This window comes from Gadus morhua, chromosome 18, assembly GCF_902167405.1.
Source record: "Gadus morhua chromosome 18, gadMor3.0, whole genome shotgun sequence".
Taxonomy (NCBI): domain Eukaryota; kingdom Metazoa; phylum Chordata; class Actinopteri; order Gadiformes; family Gadidae; genus Gadus; species Gadus morhua.
Window position 1 is genome coordinate 20219176 of NC_044065.1, and position 16569 is coordinate 20235744.

The following is a 16569-nucleotide window of genomic DNA, read 5'->3' on the forward strand; positions in this document are numbered from 1 at the left end:
GTTTGTGTAACCGTTTACAATATTTTGTAACCGTTCACACCCCTAGTGTCCACCTAGATCTGTGCTTGATAGATGGGCAACGGTTACGTCAGTACACTGGGTAGGCTGGTAAACTGATCTACCCAGTGTAGATCTAGGTGGACACACCCACTAGTGATGCCATATTGGGCAGATTTTCAAAACGGCTTGTGAGGCTAATCACACTCACACCTGGTGGTATAATATGTCTCCTTTAAAGCGCAGGTGCCTTGAGCCCCAGCAAGATCCTCTCTCTTGCGCTGCAGAGGAGCACACTCAGAGCTAGAGTACATAGTGAGCCCAAGTCCACCAGTTTTGTTTCCCTCACGGGAAATTATTTAGGAAAATGTATGTACTGCAATCAATGGCAAATAACAAATAACTTATTATTTAAAAGATAATTTTTGAAGTGTCAAAAGTCGCAGATTGTATTAAACCAGTAAAGTAACATTTAGCTACGTGTGAAATCGTTCAGTTCAATACAGCTCTTGTCTCTCACAATATGCGTCCCCGATACCAACATGACCAGTTTACTGCCACTGTGTTTCTCTCACGAGCCAGTGCAAAACAAAGCTCTGTCACGTTGTAACGTTGTAACGTTGTAACGTTCTAACAAATAATTCAGAGTTGAATTCAGAATCCTTGGTTTATTTACACACCAGATTGTTGCCAGTGATGCAAAGTTCAGATCTTAGCATCCAAAGATCAGACTCCGATCTTTGGATCTGCGGCAGACCTTACAGAAAACAAGTCTTTCTGACACCCCAAAATCCACAAATAAGCTGCGTTTAGGGCTGAGAGTTTAGGAAAGAGTTGGGGGGGGGAGGTGTTATCGCCATGGTTACAACCCACGCAAACTAATTTTTTTTCAACGTTGTTGTGTAACTGTTGTGAGTGTCAGATCAGAACATCAGATCACAACAGGCTTTCCGTCTGAACAACCCCAAAGTCCTGAGGTGTGCAAAGTCGACAAACTAATAACAATACCATCAATATTACTTAAGGACACGAGTATCTCCCAACGTCACAAACATAAACCAAAATAGAACTGGATTAAAAAAAACAGATGGGACATGTTTGTGTCAATAAATTAGAGCTCTTAAGTAGAAATGTAAGGGATCTCGTTAATTCAGAAAAACAGCAGAATTTGTATCACCATGAAATCTTATCTCAGAAAAGATAGTTAACTCATTTTCTCAAATGAATGCATAACACCTCCGTACTTGTGCACAACGCTTGTGGTCAATATGCTCTTCCTTCTGCCCACTGATGACGTAGGTAGGTGATGCAAACCATGTCAATCTGGGAAACTATTGTAGACTCATTCTGATGAACCTCGTTCTGATGAAATGTTAAATCGCTGGACTGCCCCTTCTAATTATTTACAGTAAATTTGATTTTGAACGTGATCCAGATTATCTAATTTGGGGGAATTATTGTTTGAAATATGTGAAAAAAAAATTGTGCCTCCTTTCTCTCAGGTCCAAACCCATTGTGATGGTGGAAGCTCAAGTGACCTTCACTCCGGCCCAGATACCACCCAGCCCCTCTGACTGCCTCACCCCGGTGAACATCTCCGCTGAAGTCTGCTTCACAATGAGCGGCCCACCTTCGGTCCTACAGACAGGTTTCTGAACCTCTCACCTAAACCTGTGGCAGTTTGTAGCTCAGCTAGTAGAGCAAGCATTAACACTTCCAGGGTTAGCGGTTCAATTCCCTGCCTAGTAGAGCAAGCATTAACACTGCCAGGGTTGGGGTTCCATTCCCTGTCTAGCTCACCTGGTAGAGCTGGCCCTTACACTGCCTTATTTTTGCGATAACCCTTGTTTTATTTCCCATGGGGTCTCTCATGCAAGATTATATGCATTCATGGGATTGGCAGAAACACACACACTATAAATCTTTCACATCTTCACAATTTTCCAACGTCAACGTTCAAATTCAAACCATATGAGGTAAAAGGTGAAGGGGATTGTTTCGATAATAACATCTAGGACGTAGTGACAATTGGTTCCACATGGTCTTCCTTTCTACTGTCTTCCAGTACAAGCCAAGATCAATTTTACTCTGTCACCGGACGCCACCCGAAAGCGAGCCTACTTCACTCCGAATGTGCGCGTGCGGGGCGAGTCTTTCACTCTCAACCAGCGAGGAAGATGTTTCACCTACCGAGTGGTCATTGAGGTACGTGGTTCCCTAAGCACCGTGCTGGTAACTGGTAGTTAGTTAGTGAGGTGCAATGGGAGCACCAGGTGACCTATTTATACAATTTAGAGGTCAATCAGGTAAGCTCATCACTTGGTACTTGGCTGCTCTGTGCTGTCTTGTGTAATACCTTTTGTAATAAATCTCTAATACATTTTAAATTGAGCAGTAGTAAAGTAAAGGGTAGATAATTTCAATTCAATTCAATTTAAAAAATATATATTTGTCCCCAGGGGGCAATTGAAGACACATAGAACAGCAGTATTACAAAGGACGAGGTTGGGTCCAAACATAAAAACAAAACAAAAGCAGAGCATTGCTACCTGACAGACAGTACATACAAGGCTATAATATTCACAACATCACCCGGACTGCATTCTTCCACCTCCGCAACATCGCCAGACTCCGCCCATCACTGACCCAATCCAGCGCTGAAATCCTAGTTCACTAATTTGTCACATCACGCATAGACTACTGCAACGCCCTCCTCACCGGACTCCCCACCAAACTTATCAACAGACTGCAGATCATTCAGAACTCAGCCACCCGGATCATCACCCGCACCAAATCATCTGACCACATCACCCCTGTCCTCATTCAACTTCACTGGCTCCCAGTACACTACCGCATCCAATACAAAACCCTACTCCTCACCTACAAAGCTCTCCACAACCTAGCCCCCAGTTATCTCTGCGACCTCCTCCAAGAATACACTCCCTCCCGCTCCCCTCCGCTCAACCTCTGCTGGACTACTATGTATCCCCACATCACGACTCACTTCAATGGGTGCCCAGGCTCTGGAACTCCCTCCCCCCACACATAAAACAGTCAGACACCATTTCAACCTTCAAGTCACAACTCAAATCTCACTTGTTCAAACTCGCACACAACGTCTAACTGATCACTGTTTTGATTGTTTTTGTTTTATTTATTTCTTATTGCTTATGTTTATTTATTTATTTATTTATTTTTTTCCACAATGTCTTGCTTTTTAAAAAATGTATGATGACTATATGCTCTGTAAGGTGACCTTGGGTGTCTTGAAAGGCACCTCTAAATTAAATGTATTATTATTATTATTAAGGCACAGGTGTGTACAAATGCCCAAAAATATAAAATATGTACAGTGTATGTTTATAAATGGAGAACTGACTCTTAAAAGTGTAAAAAGTGTAAAATATGACAGATATATAAAGTGCAATCAATTAATAAATACCATACTGGTGAGAATACAATTATGAGATGAATTGAAGCGAGGTAGTTATACAGTTAAGAACATCAAGCACTTATTAGTGATGGAAATGTGGTGTGAGAATCTTAAATTGACTTTGAGTAGGAGAACATTTGGATTTTAGAACGCTTCCAGCTAATGCCAGACTAATTCTGGACTATCAGGGTATCTCTTCCCTTATTGGTTCGGGGAATCCATCTTGGCTGTCACTCACAATGCGTGAAATGCATAACTTCTGAATGGCTGAAAAGTGTTTGGAGTGCGGGAGCATAGAGGGAAGGGCCATTTCCTCTATCAGAGCTCTCTTCTTCTCTTCCACTTTACAACTCTTGAATGGTTCCAGCGGCGGTCTAAAGGAGCAGATTGTAACCGTGTATTGTCCCTTATATTGCAGCCCTGTCCCGATGACTCTCTGAACGACTTGTACAATGAGCTGACCTTCTCGTTCGTCGGCGTCCCCTCAACGGACGACCTCAGCCCCAGTCTGTCCCAGCAAGCCCTCACCACCAGCTACCATCCAGTAGGCTCCTCTCCATCTCCACTCCAACGCTCTGTCTCATTATATACCTGGTTCCGTGTACGAGATAGGGCGGCCCTAACATTTTGAAGTCCTCTTATTTTCTGAACCCATGAACTGAACACACAGGGGCATAATTACGTGGGAGATGAGGTGTTTTAGATAAACGGCCGCCTGGTTCCCCGTGGTTAACACTGTCAACGTAAGAACAGAAGTGTGACCATGGTTCACACCAACACATATCTTCTAACCTCCCCCCCTCCTCACTCTCACACAGCTGAGCTTCAAGATCAACTGCGAAAATGCATGTGCGGATGAACTCAAAGTCGGTTTCAACTTCAGTGGGTGAGTCAACCTGAGCTGTTATAACGTGTAGGTGAGAAGGATGTGTGATGGTCAGAGGAGGTAGGCGAGGTGAAGACAATGTGTTGAGATCTGAAACACAAAGTGAAGTGAACATTTTCAAAAGCAAAATAAGAAAATAAATTAAACGTCTAATTCCCCTGCAAAATGACATGGAAACGTTTGTTTTGTGCGGCACATCCCGCTGAATCCAGTCTGTGAAGGAACCCACGCTAAGGCGGCATGTGGCTCTGGAGTTACAGCGGGCTGGCTGGTAACCGAAAGCTTGCTAGTTCGATCCTGTGCAGGGGTGGACTGGGACAAAAATTCAGCCCTGGCATTTTCTGTCCAGACCAGCCCACTACATTATCAGCACTAGGGGTGGGACGAGACAAACGGGAAGAACCCTGCATATACTTTATTAAAACAATTTTATCAAGTACATACATCCTGCTATTTGCACTGCAAATAGCAGTGCAAATTGCTTTTTTTTGTTTTTGTTTTTCAAGTTTGTTTCTCTTGTGCTGCTGACAAGAAAGTTGGAAACCTGAACAGGAAGTTAACGGACATCCTGTGGTTGCTGCATCTCCATCCCCCATATCTACATAGCTACAAAACGCTTGTTAAATATCACACTTGATCCAACGCTAATTTCTCTCTTGCAGTATTTAGTCTGTGAATGGGAAAAAAATTTTGTGTAAGCCCAGCATTAGTTAAAACCAGACTCGGACAATAATAACAAAATATCCTGACAAATAATCTAAATAGAAACATATTACAGACAGTAGCAGCATTAGAGCTGAAACGCATTTGTTTCAACTGTGACTCAGTCATTGTGAAACCATAAATAGAGAATTTTTTTTTTTTTATCTGTAGCTGCGAGAAAAAGTCTAAGACATGAATTACTTACTCGTGGGAGTCGCGGACTCCCACGACTCTGGCCCATGCCATGAGGTCCAGCCCACCCTGGTTTCTGTTGTGATTTACAGCACTGCCAGGGCTCTCTGAGCCTGTCAGCCCATGATTGATTGACAATGACAAACATAGACCAATAATCGGTGTCGATGCTGGCCACACACTGCTAGCCCTCTGTTGCCCATTGGCCGGCCCAATTGGAGGGAATTTAGAGAGAGAGAAAAAAAAAAAACATAGCGGACCAGACCGGCCCACATTGGGTCAACGGCCCACCGGGACGATGCCCGGTATGCCAGATGGCCAGTCCACCCCTGATCCTGTGTGTGTGGAGGTGTCCCTTAGCAAGGCGCCTCACTGCTCCCGACGAGCTGGCTGTGTTTCATGTCTGAGACCGCCGTCTGTTGCTTGAATGAGTGAATGTTAAGCAATATTGTAAAGTGCTTTGTCTGGCCCCTGGTTAGACAAGCGCTGTATAAATGCGGTCCGTTCACACAGTAGGCTGGCTAGCATGGTCAAGACGTCTTGATAGCTGGTTAAGTAGTTGTTTCCTAATCCTCCTTTCTCCCCTACACCAGCTCCTCTGCCGTTCGGGTCGGCATGGATGACTTACTGAACGTGACGACATCCCTCACCAACCTGGGAGGAGACTCGTACAACAGCCAGGTGGTTCTGACCTACCCCGCAGGACTTTCCTTCAGGAAGTTTAGCACCCTGCAGGTGCGTGCATAGCATTTTGGTTCTGGTTTGAGCATCCCTCTGTTTGTATGCAAGCGAAGGAGAGCAAAGAGCCATGAGACCGTGGACAGAAACAGCCCACCAAGCAACACAACAAGTAGAAGTTGATCCGGCATCATCTAAACAAGTCTCTGTACTCACATAATAAGAACTGCGGCAGATCACGCTGATTTTAAATAACGACATTGGAACGTAGTTCAAAAAGTATCATTTTGCCTGTTAAAATTCACTATGGGGTCAGATTTACAATTCGGGCCGGATTTGAAAGGCTTGTAATTGTGTATGTGTCTTTTTGAACTGAAATTGAGCTGGTCATGTGGTTCATTTCTTTTTGTAGATCTCAATATTGTGTTTATACTGCACTAAGTGTGTACCTGTGATCAGCCCTGGTCTTAAAAGCAAACCCTAAATGTCCATGTACACTCAGTATGAACCATCAGAGTGCAGGGGAAGGCTCAGCTGTGGGCTGGAGGAGGCTGATGTGTCTTTCCCCCTCAGGGGCGGGTGGAGTGCAGCTCGGTGGACAGTGAGAACGGCCTGTCTCTCGGACTGAGCAGCTGCTGGGTCTACAGACCCATCCTCAAGACCAACGCTAAGGTCCGCCGCCGCCATCACACCGACCACCCAGTCAATCTACCAGTTAGTCCCTTAGGTCATTGAGTGATCTGTATGAACTGAGTATGTCAGTTAGGTGGATAATTAGCCGGTCAGTGAGTACGTCAGTTAACTAGTTAGGTGGTTATTGTGTTAGTTAGTGTGGAGGCTGATCGTCACAGGGTCTTTCTGGTCATGGGAGGATCATGCTACTGATTCATTCACATGATTGTTGACGAAGACTGTCTGCCCATCAGGCTGTGTTCACCGTGTCCTACGGCATAGACTCCAACAGTCGGCTGAGCCACAAGATTTGCATCACAGCCAAGGCCAACAGGTAGCTCACACACATGCACACTCACCTCCAACCTCTGCCCTCCAGGCCACACAGACCTCCTCAGGTCCTGCACTGAGTCCCCCGTCTGATGGCAGCCGATGAGGAGTCAAGGGCCATAGAAGCACGTTTACTTTGTAACCTTTCTTTAACGTTTCCTTGGGTCTGTTTAGTGGAAACCTGGATCACTCACAGCACAGTGTACTGAAACAGACGGAGGAGATCGACGTGAAGTACAGCATATTCCTTTCCATCGCCGGGTGGGTTTGCACAAATGCAACACACGTTTTTTGGATGAAACAAAGACGAAGGGCGTGACCGGTCTGGAGAGGGAAGAATTGACCATAGAAGATAGCCCTGGCGGGCAGTCAGATTTAAGGTTAACACACTATGGGGGGGAGTGTGTTGAGCTGTTCCTTAAATAAAAGATAATTCCATCTCAAAGATAACAAATTAGCATGTAGCAAATAGTTATGTATTTCATAACTGGGCTTGTGCATGTGCACAGTAGTCGCGTCTTTCTCACATCTCCACAAGCAATAGGCCGATGTCAAATTGAGGTTGAGATTCCACTGATCACAGCAGTAAAACACAGCAAAAGCCGTCAAAGATAAATAACAAACCCCCCTTTATGAATTACAACCAGGCACCCAACACCAACACACACTAATGCACACACACTCAGTCTTGTGCTCACACACATACACAGGTACTTTTACTTCCATCTGTACCATGAGAAGGGAAGTAGCTCTCTTCCTCTCTGATGTTCCAGTCAAGTCATCAAGGTGTATTCAGTCAAGTCATAGTATTTGTGATATTATGAAAAACATTTTTCCATGACAGAATTATACGAGAAGACAAAGAAAGTCCTCAACTCCTTTCCTTCCAAACATCTGGTTGAACATGTGGAGTAACCTCCATACATCACTGAACATACTAACAACATTCATCTCTGAACATTGTAACATACATCACTGAACGTAACATCACTGAACATATTGACAACATGCATAACTGAACATAGGAACAACATATGTATGTTGTTCCTATGTTCAGTTATACATGCGTTTCCTATCTTCAGTGATGCATGGTAGTATGCTCAGTGATGTTGTTAATATGTTCAGTGATGTAATGTTCTGAAAATACTGAACAGACTGCACATACCAACATACATCACTGAACATAACATCACCGAAAATACTAAAAACATACAGTAAATCACTAAACATATTAACAACATATGTCATTGAACCTAACATTACTGAACATACCATCCAGTACAGATTGGAGTAGCTGCAGAATAATATCCAAGGGCTGTATATTAACTGACTCACTCTCTCCTTATTTAGCTCACTCAGTTACACCAACTTCACCTTCGGAAGAAAGGATTTACACAAACCAGTGGTGAATCCAGTAACGGTAAGCGTAGCTGTAAAACTATTTTAAAGCACTATGAAATTAATATTAAATTATTTCAGATAATTGATCCTCTTTAACATGCAATCACTTTGTGATCTTTGCTTTTCATCTCAACTATCACTCTCTTCCATCTACCGCTGTCTCTCTCATCATTGTCCATCATAACCCATCATTACCTCTCCCTTTCTCATTCTCTCCGTTAATATTTCTCCACCATCATCCCTGTCTGCCTCTCTATCTCTCTTTCTGTCCGTATGTCTGTCTGTCTGTCTGTCCGTCTGTCTGTCTCCCTCTCTTTCTGTCTGCTTCCCTCTCTCTCTATCCGTCTCTCCCTCTGTCTCTCTCTGTCTGCCTTTGTCTCTCTCTGTGTCTGCCTCTCTCTCTCTGTGTCTGCCTCTCTCTGTGTCTGTCTCCCTCTCCCTCTACCTGTCTGCCCCCCTCTCTCTCTGTGTCTGTCTCTCTCTCTCTCTCTCTCTCTCTCTCTGTCTCTGTCTCTGTCTCTCTCTCTCTACCTGTTTGCCCCTCTCTCTCTCTGTGTCTGTCTCTCTCTCTCTCTCTGTCTCTGTCTCTCTCTGTCTCTGTCTCTGTCTCTCTGTCTCTCTCTCAGGTGTTAAACTTTGGGAGGGCTTTTAATGTGACGGTGCTGATCAAGGTTCCTGTGCGGCTCGGAGGCGAACACATCTGGCAGGAGAGGGAAGACCTCCAGGTGGCTGACGGAGCACAGACTCCACCACTCAACAGACTCCTACACCTCCACACCTCCACACCTCACACACACACACACACACACACACACACACACACACACACACACACACACACACACACACACACACACACACACACACACACTTACAGACACACACGCCATATATGTCAATATACAATGACATTATTTTGCTTGATAAATATAAAAGGTCAAACTCACCTTTAAAATTCAGTATTGTCATAAAAATGATAACGAAAACGGCACTAAGTCTCTTCAAAACACAGACACAGACACACACACAGACAGTTTGTATTTTCTGCCTCTGTTTTGTGTGTATTACTTGCTGCTGTGACCCCTGAAGGGATTCAGAAAGTGATTCTATCTCCTCTGAACCTTGATGTGGTGGTTGGTTTGTTAATGCTGCTCCCTGAGCCAGTTCACCCCTGATGACGACGTCATGTTTTCATCTCAACCAGGCGGCTCAAACAAAGTTAAATCCATTAGAAGGTGGTGTTGTGTTGAAGTAGCTTGGGTCGCCCCACGGGTGAGCAGGTGGTGCCTAGAGAGACGCTGACTCTCAAGCTGTTTCTAGGTTCCAGAGTGCCGGCGAGACGGCGTGGAGCCGGCGGCCCGTCCACACTTTCTGGCGGAGGTTCAGCAGAACCTCACAGTGGTATGTATGTCCCTGTGCGCTGGCGTCTTTGGTTCTGTTAATAACGGGTTGAGTGTGTTTGTCCGTGGCGCCGCAGGTCGCGGCTGGTAGTGTGTTGTTTCTGCACATGATGGGTTGTGTGTGTTTTACGCTCTGTTGTGTGCGGTTGTGATAATGGCATTGTGTATGTGGTTGTGCATGGTTTTGTGTTATTCTGTGTGTTGATGTGTGGTTTGGTGATGTGTGTGTCAGGACTGCTCGGTGGCGAGCTGTCTGGTGTTCAGGTGCAACATGTTCATGGGTCGGGCGCAGAGCAACACCTTCACCATCAACGGCAACCTCAGCTCTGGGTGGATCACACAGGTAGGTTGGGGGAGGAGCCTGTCACGGAGACCGTGGAGGGTTTGGATAGGGTAGAGGGTTGTCATAGAGACCGGGGAGGGTTTGGATAGGGTAGAGGGTTGTCATAGAGACCGGGGAGGGTTTGGATAGGCTAGAGGGTGGTCACGGAGACCGGGGAGGGTTTGGATAGGGTAGAGGGTTGTCACGGAGACCGGGGAGGGTTTGGATAGGGTAGAGGGTTGTCATAGAGACCGGGGAGGGTTTGAATACGGTAGAGGGTTGTCATGGGGACCGGGGAGGGATTGATTAAGGTAGAGGGTCGTCTTGGGGACCGGTGAGGGTTTGAATACGGTGGAGGGTTGTCATGGAGACCGGGGAGAGATTGAATAAGGTAGAGGGTCGTCATGGAGACCGGGGAGGGTTTGAAGAAGATATAGAGTTTCCATAGAGACTTTTCCTTCCTATGTTATGGCTATTCCCGAACCAGCTTACTATTTCACTGGTCTATGCTTTTTTTTACAGATCGGTATTCAGTCGGCTAAGTTCCTCCTCATAAGCACAGCCACCCTGGAATACGATGAGGACACATACATTTTCTTTTCCACAGAGTCTAAACACACCCCTCCCATCCGAAAGGTAACACTCGCTCTGGTCTCAACTCAGTCCTGCTAGTCGAGGGTCTCTGATCAGAACCTTCACGCAGTCATGTGACTCCTTAGATCGTCACTGAGGTGGAGGTGTACCCGGTAGCAAACTTCACTAAAGAGATCATTGGACGCACCGTCGGAGGACTGCCCCTGCTGGCCATCATTGCGGTCGCTCTATATAAGGTGACCTCAAGACTTTGTGTGGATGGGCCGATCCCAGCAGAAAGGGCTTGAGTTCAGGACAGTAGTCTTGGAAAGTTGTTCAACTTCCAGCTGGAAGATACTTGATGTAATCCCAAATTACCATGGCTTCCCTGAGCAACAGGTCTTAACCCCTACCTGCTTCTTAATGCCCAATATCCGAATTCACTTGAGATCTGCTAAATGACTTAGTAAATATAAACTGCTCCAAAAACGACTGTTGCATAAATACAACTATGAATGCAAAGGGTTGATTTATAGTTTTTACATTAAGTTGGTTAACCATGGGCAGATTATTGTTGATTATGTTAGGGCTTGTCATACTGTTGTATTAACACAACACTTCTCCCTAGTGGCCATGATCATCCAATGTGATAATGAGACGGGGAATGAATCATCTTCTGGGTCGTTTTGAGGGATTATAGGGGGTTATTGGGTTGGCATCACAAGGTCCTCTCTTGATGGGTACTTGATTGATTCTGTCTGCTGTTTTCAGGCTGGCTTCTTCAAGAGTCACTACAAACAGATGATTAAAGAAGCTGGCACTTCTGGTGAAGGTGGAGAAGGTGGAGATGGTGGCGGAGATGGTGGCGGAGAAGGTGGCGGAGATGGTGGAGAAGCACCGTGAACCAGGCAGACCACCCTTCCATGCTAAGATGCTAATTTGAATGCTTCAGTCCCATGATTCCCTCCCCACATCCCATATTATCAATGATTTTGTTCATTGTACACATATAAAACCTAATGATTACACCTTTAGGACAAAACTCTTTTGGAAAACCATTGTAATTATGAACTATTTATTTTTACATGTAGAACTACCATTCGTTCCTTTTGGCCGGACAGGTCAACAAATAATTGGCCAAATGTAAATACACTATAACTAAAAATAAATCATCCCCCGCATTTAATACATTTGTTGTGTTAATAAATGGAATAAAAATATATATTTTATGGCCTGTTTGAATGTTGATTGACAACTCATTTGGTCCCGGGCCAATACGATTTAAAAATAGCATATTATACCACCAGGTATGAGTGTGATTAGCCCTAGCATTAGCATACATCTAGGTGGACACGCCCATTTGGGAGGTCAGAAGAGGCAGATTTTCATAACGGCTTGTAACAGCTAATCACACTCACACCTGGTGGTATGATGTCACCTTTAAAGCAAATGACGAAAGAGCAGCAGTTAAAGTTCTGGTCGTGGATCACGGAGCATTTTGCCACGATCCTCGATCCTTTTGCCACGACACCTCGTCTACCAGTGTGTATTCGCTGCCACTCGTCATGACGATCATCTGACCACAGGGTTTTTTGTGAACTAGTGGCGATTGGAAAAGGTCAAAGAAAGGGGCGGGTTTGAACACCATCTTAGTCAATATCATTCAAGGACACCATCTTTTAACGAATGGATGACATTTGAGGCTATGGGCATTTCGGAACTTTATTAATGCAACAACCTTTTATAAATTCTTCAAAAAATGTATATTTAAATCAAGAATCAACAGTGTGACGGATATCATGTGACCGGTTTGCTACGTATTTTAAGAACATAAGCTGCCTCCACATAGCCTCTAGGAAGAAGATTCAAACACACAAGCTGCATTACCCTCACATAGCCACTAGGAAGCAGGATCGAACACTTAAGCTGCAATAACTACTTTAGCCACAGATGGCAGCACCTTTAGACAGGGGCGGAGCCATTACGTCACCTCGGCCACGCCCACTACATAGGCCACGCCCACTTGACGGCCTCTAGTGGGTGATTCGAAGTGAAGAGGCCAGAGATCTTAGGTACACCCGCGGAGTGACTGTTGTGTGTGCAAACACTACGCGAAACACGGGAGCCTCATGAGTTCAACTGTTTACTCAAACTTATCCCAACGGACACACTCACCGGAAACACGTCATCCGTTACATTAAAATACAGGCATGCTATCAAAATACGGGCATGCCGTAAACACTGTCATGGATACATAACATTTTCCCCCCTCTCCAGGGGAGATCCAACCCACATCCCTGAGTGAGATATAACACGAATATTATAGTATATAATAATAACAATAATAGGGTAATTATAGTAGATAATCAGAATACATTGTTAATGACTTCAGTGTCCGGATCAGGATCTCGGCTGGCCTCCAGGTCTGCCGCGGTAGGTGTGGCCACTTTGCGGAGGCGGCGTGCATGCCACCGCGTTCCATCTGAGAGACGAAAGGTGGCAGGCCCCAGTTGCTCAGTCACCTGGAAAGGCGCTGACCAGAATGACAAAAGCTTATGGCCCCTTGTGGGCCTCCTGACCCTGACCCAGTCCAGAATGGTGAAAGCTGGGTGTTTGGCCCTGTGGGACCGGTCAAAGCGCTGTTTAGTTGCCTGCTGTCGTGCTGAGACTCGGTCACGTAGCTGATCAGTTGTTTCCCGCTGGGCCCCCTGTGATGTCAGGTGAGCAGGAACACGAAGGCGATCCAGGGGTAGTGATAGCTCCCGCCCCAACATCAGAAGTGCTGGTGAGCTGTCTGTTGTAGTGTGTTTAGCAGCTCGGTAGTGCAGTAGGGTCCGCAGGAGTGCTGCTGAGAATTGAAACCCCTCTGCTAGGTGAGCTCTGATACCATTTTTCAGCGTCTGGTTCATGCGCTCCACACCCCCATTCGCCTGAGGGTTTTAGAAGGCTGTGCGTATGTGTCTGATCCCCCGCTCACTCAGAAAAGTCGTGAACTCTGCAGAGATGAATTGCGGCCCATTGTCTGTGGTGATTGTTGTGGGCATGCCCCAACGAGCAAAAAGCACCTCCAGAAAGTCAATGACTGCCTGTGTGCTGACTGACCCTGTAGAGACTGCCTCAGGCCAATTAGAGTACAGGTCATAGGCCACGATGAGGAACCGTTTGTGATGTGGGACGCCACGGAGCTCACCACAAATGTCCATTTGGATGTGCTCCCAAGGCCCAGCTGGCCACTGCAGTGGCTGAAGGGGAGGAGCTGGTGGGGGGCCGGTCTTTCCAGTCACCAGGCAGGCTGTGCAGACTCTCACCATAGCCTCCACATCGCCATCGATTCCTGGCCACCAGACCACTTCCCTGCAGCGCTGTTTCACTTTGACAATGCCCAGGTGGCCTTCATGGGCCATGGACAAGACACGTGGCTGTAAAGCGGAGGGTATGACTGTGCGATGGCCCCTTGCAACGCAGTGGTCGTTCCAGCAAAAGAGTTCATCTTTAAACCGGCGGAAAGGAGCTAGACTGTCTGGTAGGCCAGAGGCTGGAGGCCACCCGGAGTGGATGAAAGTGCGGAGCTGTGAGAGCACTGGGTCCTGTTCAGAGGCCTGTTGGAGATCTTGAAGTGACACTATTGCCTCGAGAGGGGAGTGGAGGAGCTGAATGAGGTCCAGGTCGCTGTTGTCTGGAGTCGGCTCCACAGCTGGAGGTGGGGTGGAGCGTGACAGTAAGTCCGCCACCACATTCTCTCTTCCCGGTGTGAACTGCAGTGTGAAATTGTACTGGTGAAGTCTCTCATGCCAGCGGTGGATGCGCAGAGGCCTGTGCCCAGAACCAGATGTGGCCAGCAGGGCTGTAAGCGCTTGGTGGTCCGTACGTAATGTGAATGACCGGCCATACACGTACATATGCCACCGCTCACAGGCCCAGACACAGGCTAGGGCCTCTCTCTCCCCCACAGAGTACTTCTGCTCTGCTGAATTAAGAGCTCGGGAGGCAAAAGCAATCGGCCGCTCTGTGCCGTTGTGAAGCTGAGACAGCACAGCCCCCACTGCGTAGTTGGAGGCATCACAGGTGACCAGCGTCGGGCTGGGTGGGTCGAAGTGGGCGAGTACTGGTGGTGCGATGAGCTGGGCCTTCAGCTGCATGACCGCATCTTCGCAGGCAGGGGTCCATGCCCAATGGGCGTCTTTTTTAAGGAGCAGTCGTAGAGGGGCAGTGGTGGAAGAATACTGAGGAAGAAAACGCAAGTAATAGGCGGTCATGCCCAGGAGGGAGGCAATTTGGGCAGGGCTGGAGGGCATGGGCAGCCGTTGAATGGCCTCCACGTTAGAGTGCAGTGGGCTGAGGCCTTCTGGGGTCAGGCGAAACCCCACAAACTCCACCTCGGACGCAGAGAAAATACACTTCTCCCCATTCAGTGTGAGGGCATGGGAAACCAGCGTGTCGAGTACCTGTGTGAGTCGTTGGTCGTGGATGGCAGCCGTTGATCCGTGTACTACTATGTCGTCCAGGAATATCACCACCCCTGGGATGCCAGCGAAGATGGTGGACATTATTTTCTGGAAGCAGCTAGGGGCAGAGCAAAGACCAAACGGCACCCTGGTGTAGCGGAAAACGCCTGCGTGTGTGACGAAAGCGGTGAGGTTACGGCTGTCTGGGTGCAGGGGTACCTGCAGGTAGCCTTGGCGGAGGTCAAGCTTTGAAAAAATCTTGGAGCCGTAAAATTGAGAGGTCAGTTCCTCTGCTATGGGCAGCGGGTATTTGTCGGGCACCACGGCCTTGTTAACCGCCCTCAGGTCAACACACACACGCAAACCACCTGACTTCTTCTTCGCGATGACCAGGTTAGAGATCCAGGGCGAGGCGTTGACTGACTCAATGATGCCTAAGTCCAACAGCTTTGTCAGCTCTGCTGAGACGTCATCGCGTAGTGCCAGGGGAATGCGGCGGAGAGGCTGTATGACAGGGTGTATGTCTTTGCGAAGCAGAGGTTGATGGGTGAAAGCTGAGATGCAGCCTAGGCCAGAAAAGAGTGCTGGCCATCGCTGTTCCCATGGTGAGCTGACCTGGTGAATTGTTGCTCCACCACTGTCCATGAACGTGAAGCCCAAGCTGGTGATGAGATCCAGCCCCATGAGGTTAGCTCCATGGCGTGCCACTTGAAAAGGTAGGTGAAGGTAGCCAAGGATGTGTTGCCATGGCGCACCGGACAGCTGAGGGAGGCCACTAAGTCGATCTTAGAATTGCCATATCCATGGAGAACAGCCGAAGGCGTCTGCAGCGTGATGTGGGGCAGGAAGCGCTTGACTGTGGGCCAGTTGAGGAGGGATAAAGCCGCTCCAGTATCCAGCAGTAAAGGAACACAGACCCCATCTAGTTCCACTGTGCACGTCTTGAAGGACACACGTGCAGAGCTGACAGAGTGTATGGGTGTTGGGGCTGATGAGCTAGCCACAGCCTGTCATGGGCCTGTCCGTGGGCCGAGCACGGACGGCGCAGAGCGACAGACTTTGGCGAAGTGGTTGTCTCTCCCGCAGGACTGGCAGACTTTTCCCCTGGCCGGGCATGTTGGGGCTCTGCTCATGTGGGAAGAGGATCCACAGTTGCCACAACTGCGACGTGGCTGGCTACGTGTGTGGGATGTGTAGTTAATCCCTGGGTCTGTGTCTGACGATGCAGGGCTAGGTGAGCGCTCAGAATCTTCGACATGTTGCGTCAATGCAGGCTGAGAGAAAGCGCGGGAAGCTAGTTGTGATGTCAGCTCGGTAGCTTTTTCTATTTGCAAGGCTATTTCCAGTGCTTTTTTAAGAGTCAAATCATCTGGTGGCATAATTAACTTTTCCCGAATTTTGGGGTGGGCTGCGTGTTCTGCAAGCTGGTCCCTTATCATCTCCTGCTCCATTTCACCGAATTTACAGAAAACCGCTAAGCTGCGGAGGTCGGCTATTTAATGCTGTACTGACTCACCCGCTTTTTGCCTGCGCTGCCG

General features: G+C 47.3%; 1 protein-coding gene across 3 annotated transcripts in view; it reads left to right on the forward strand.

The window, feature by feature from the left end:
• Positions 1 to 11769, forward strand: part of LOC115531277 (integrin alpha-M-like) — a 28552-nt gene extending 16783 nt beyond the window's left edge. For 2 of the 3 annotated variants that reach the window (XM_030340432.1, XM_030340433.1), the window contains exons 16-30: positions 1500 to 1645; positions 2063 to 2202; positions 3849 to 3974; positions 4249 to 4316; positions 5804 to 5945; positions 6462 to 6560; positions 6815 to 6894; positions 7065 to 7151; positions 8241 to 8310; positions 8918 to 9016; positions 9612 to 9692; positions 9924 to 10034; positions 10536 to 10649; positions 10733 to 10843; positions 11358 to 11769. In XM_030340432.1, coding sequence (XP_030196292.1) covers positions 1500 to 1645; positions 2063 to 2202; positions 3849 to 3974; positions 4249 to 4316; positions 5804 to 5945; positions 6462 to 6560; positions 6815 to 6894; positions 7065 to 7151; positions 8241 to 8310; positions 8918 to 9016; positions 9612 to 9692; positions 9924 to 10034; positions 10536 to 10649; positions 10733 to 10843; positions 11358 to 11489 — 1606 coding nt within the window. In that variant the 3' untranslated portion in view covers positions 11490 to 11769. The remainder of the gene's footprint in view (positions 1 to 1499; positions 1646 to 2062; positions 2203 to 3848; positions 3975 to 4248; positions 4317 to 5803; positions 5946 to 6461; positions 6561 to 6814; positions 6895 to 7064; positions 7152 to 8240; positions 8311 to 8917; positions 9017 to 9611; positions 9693 to 9923; positions 10035 to 10535; positions 10650 to 10732; positions 10844 to 11357) is intronic. The other variant, XM_030340434.1, reaches the window with a different exon arrangement.
• Positions 11770 to 16569: the final 4800 nt, after the last annotated feature.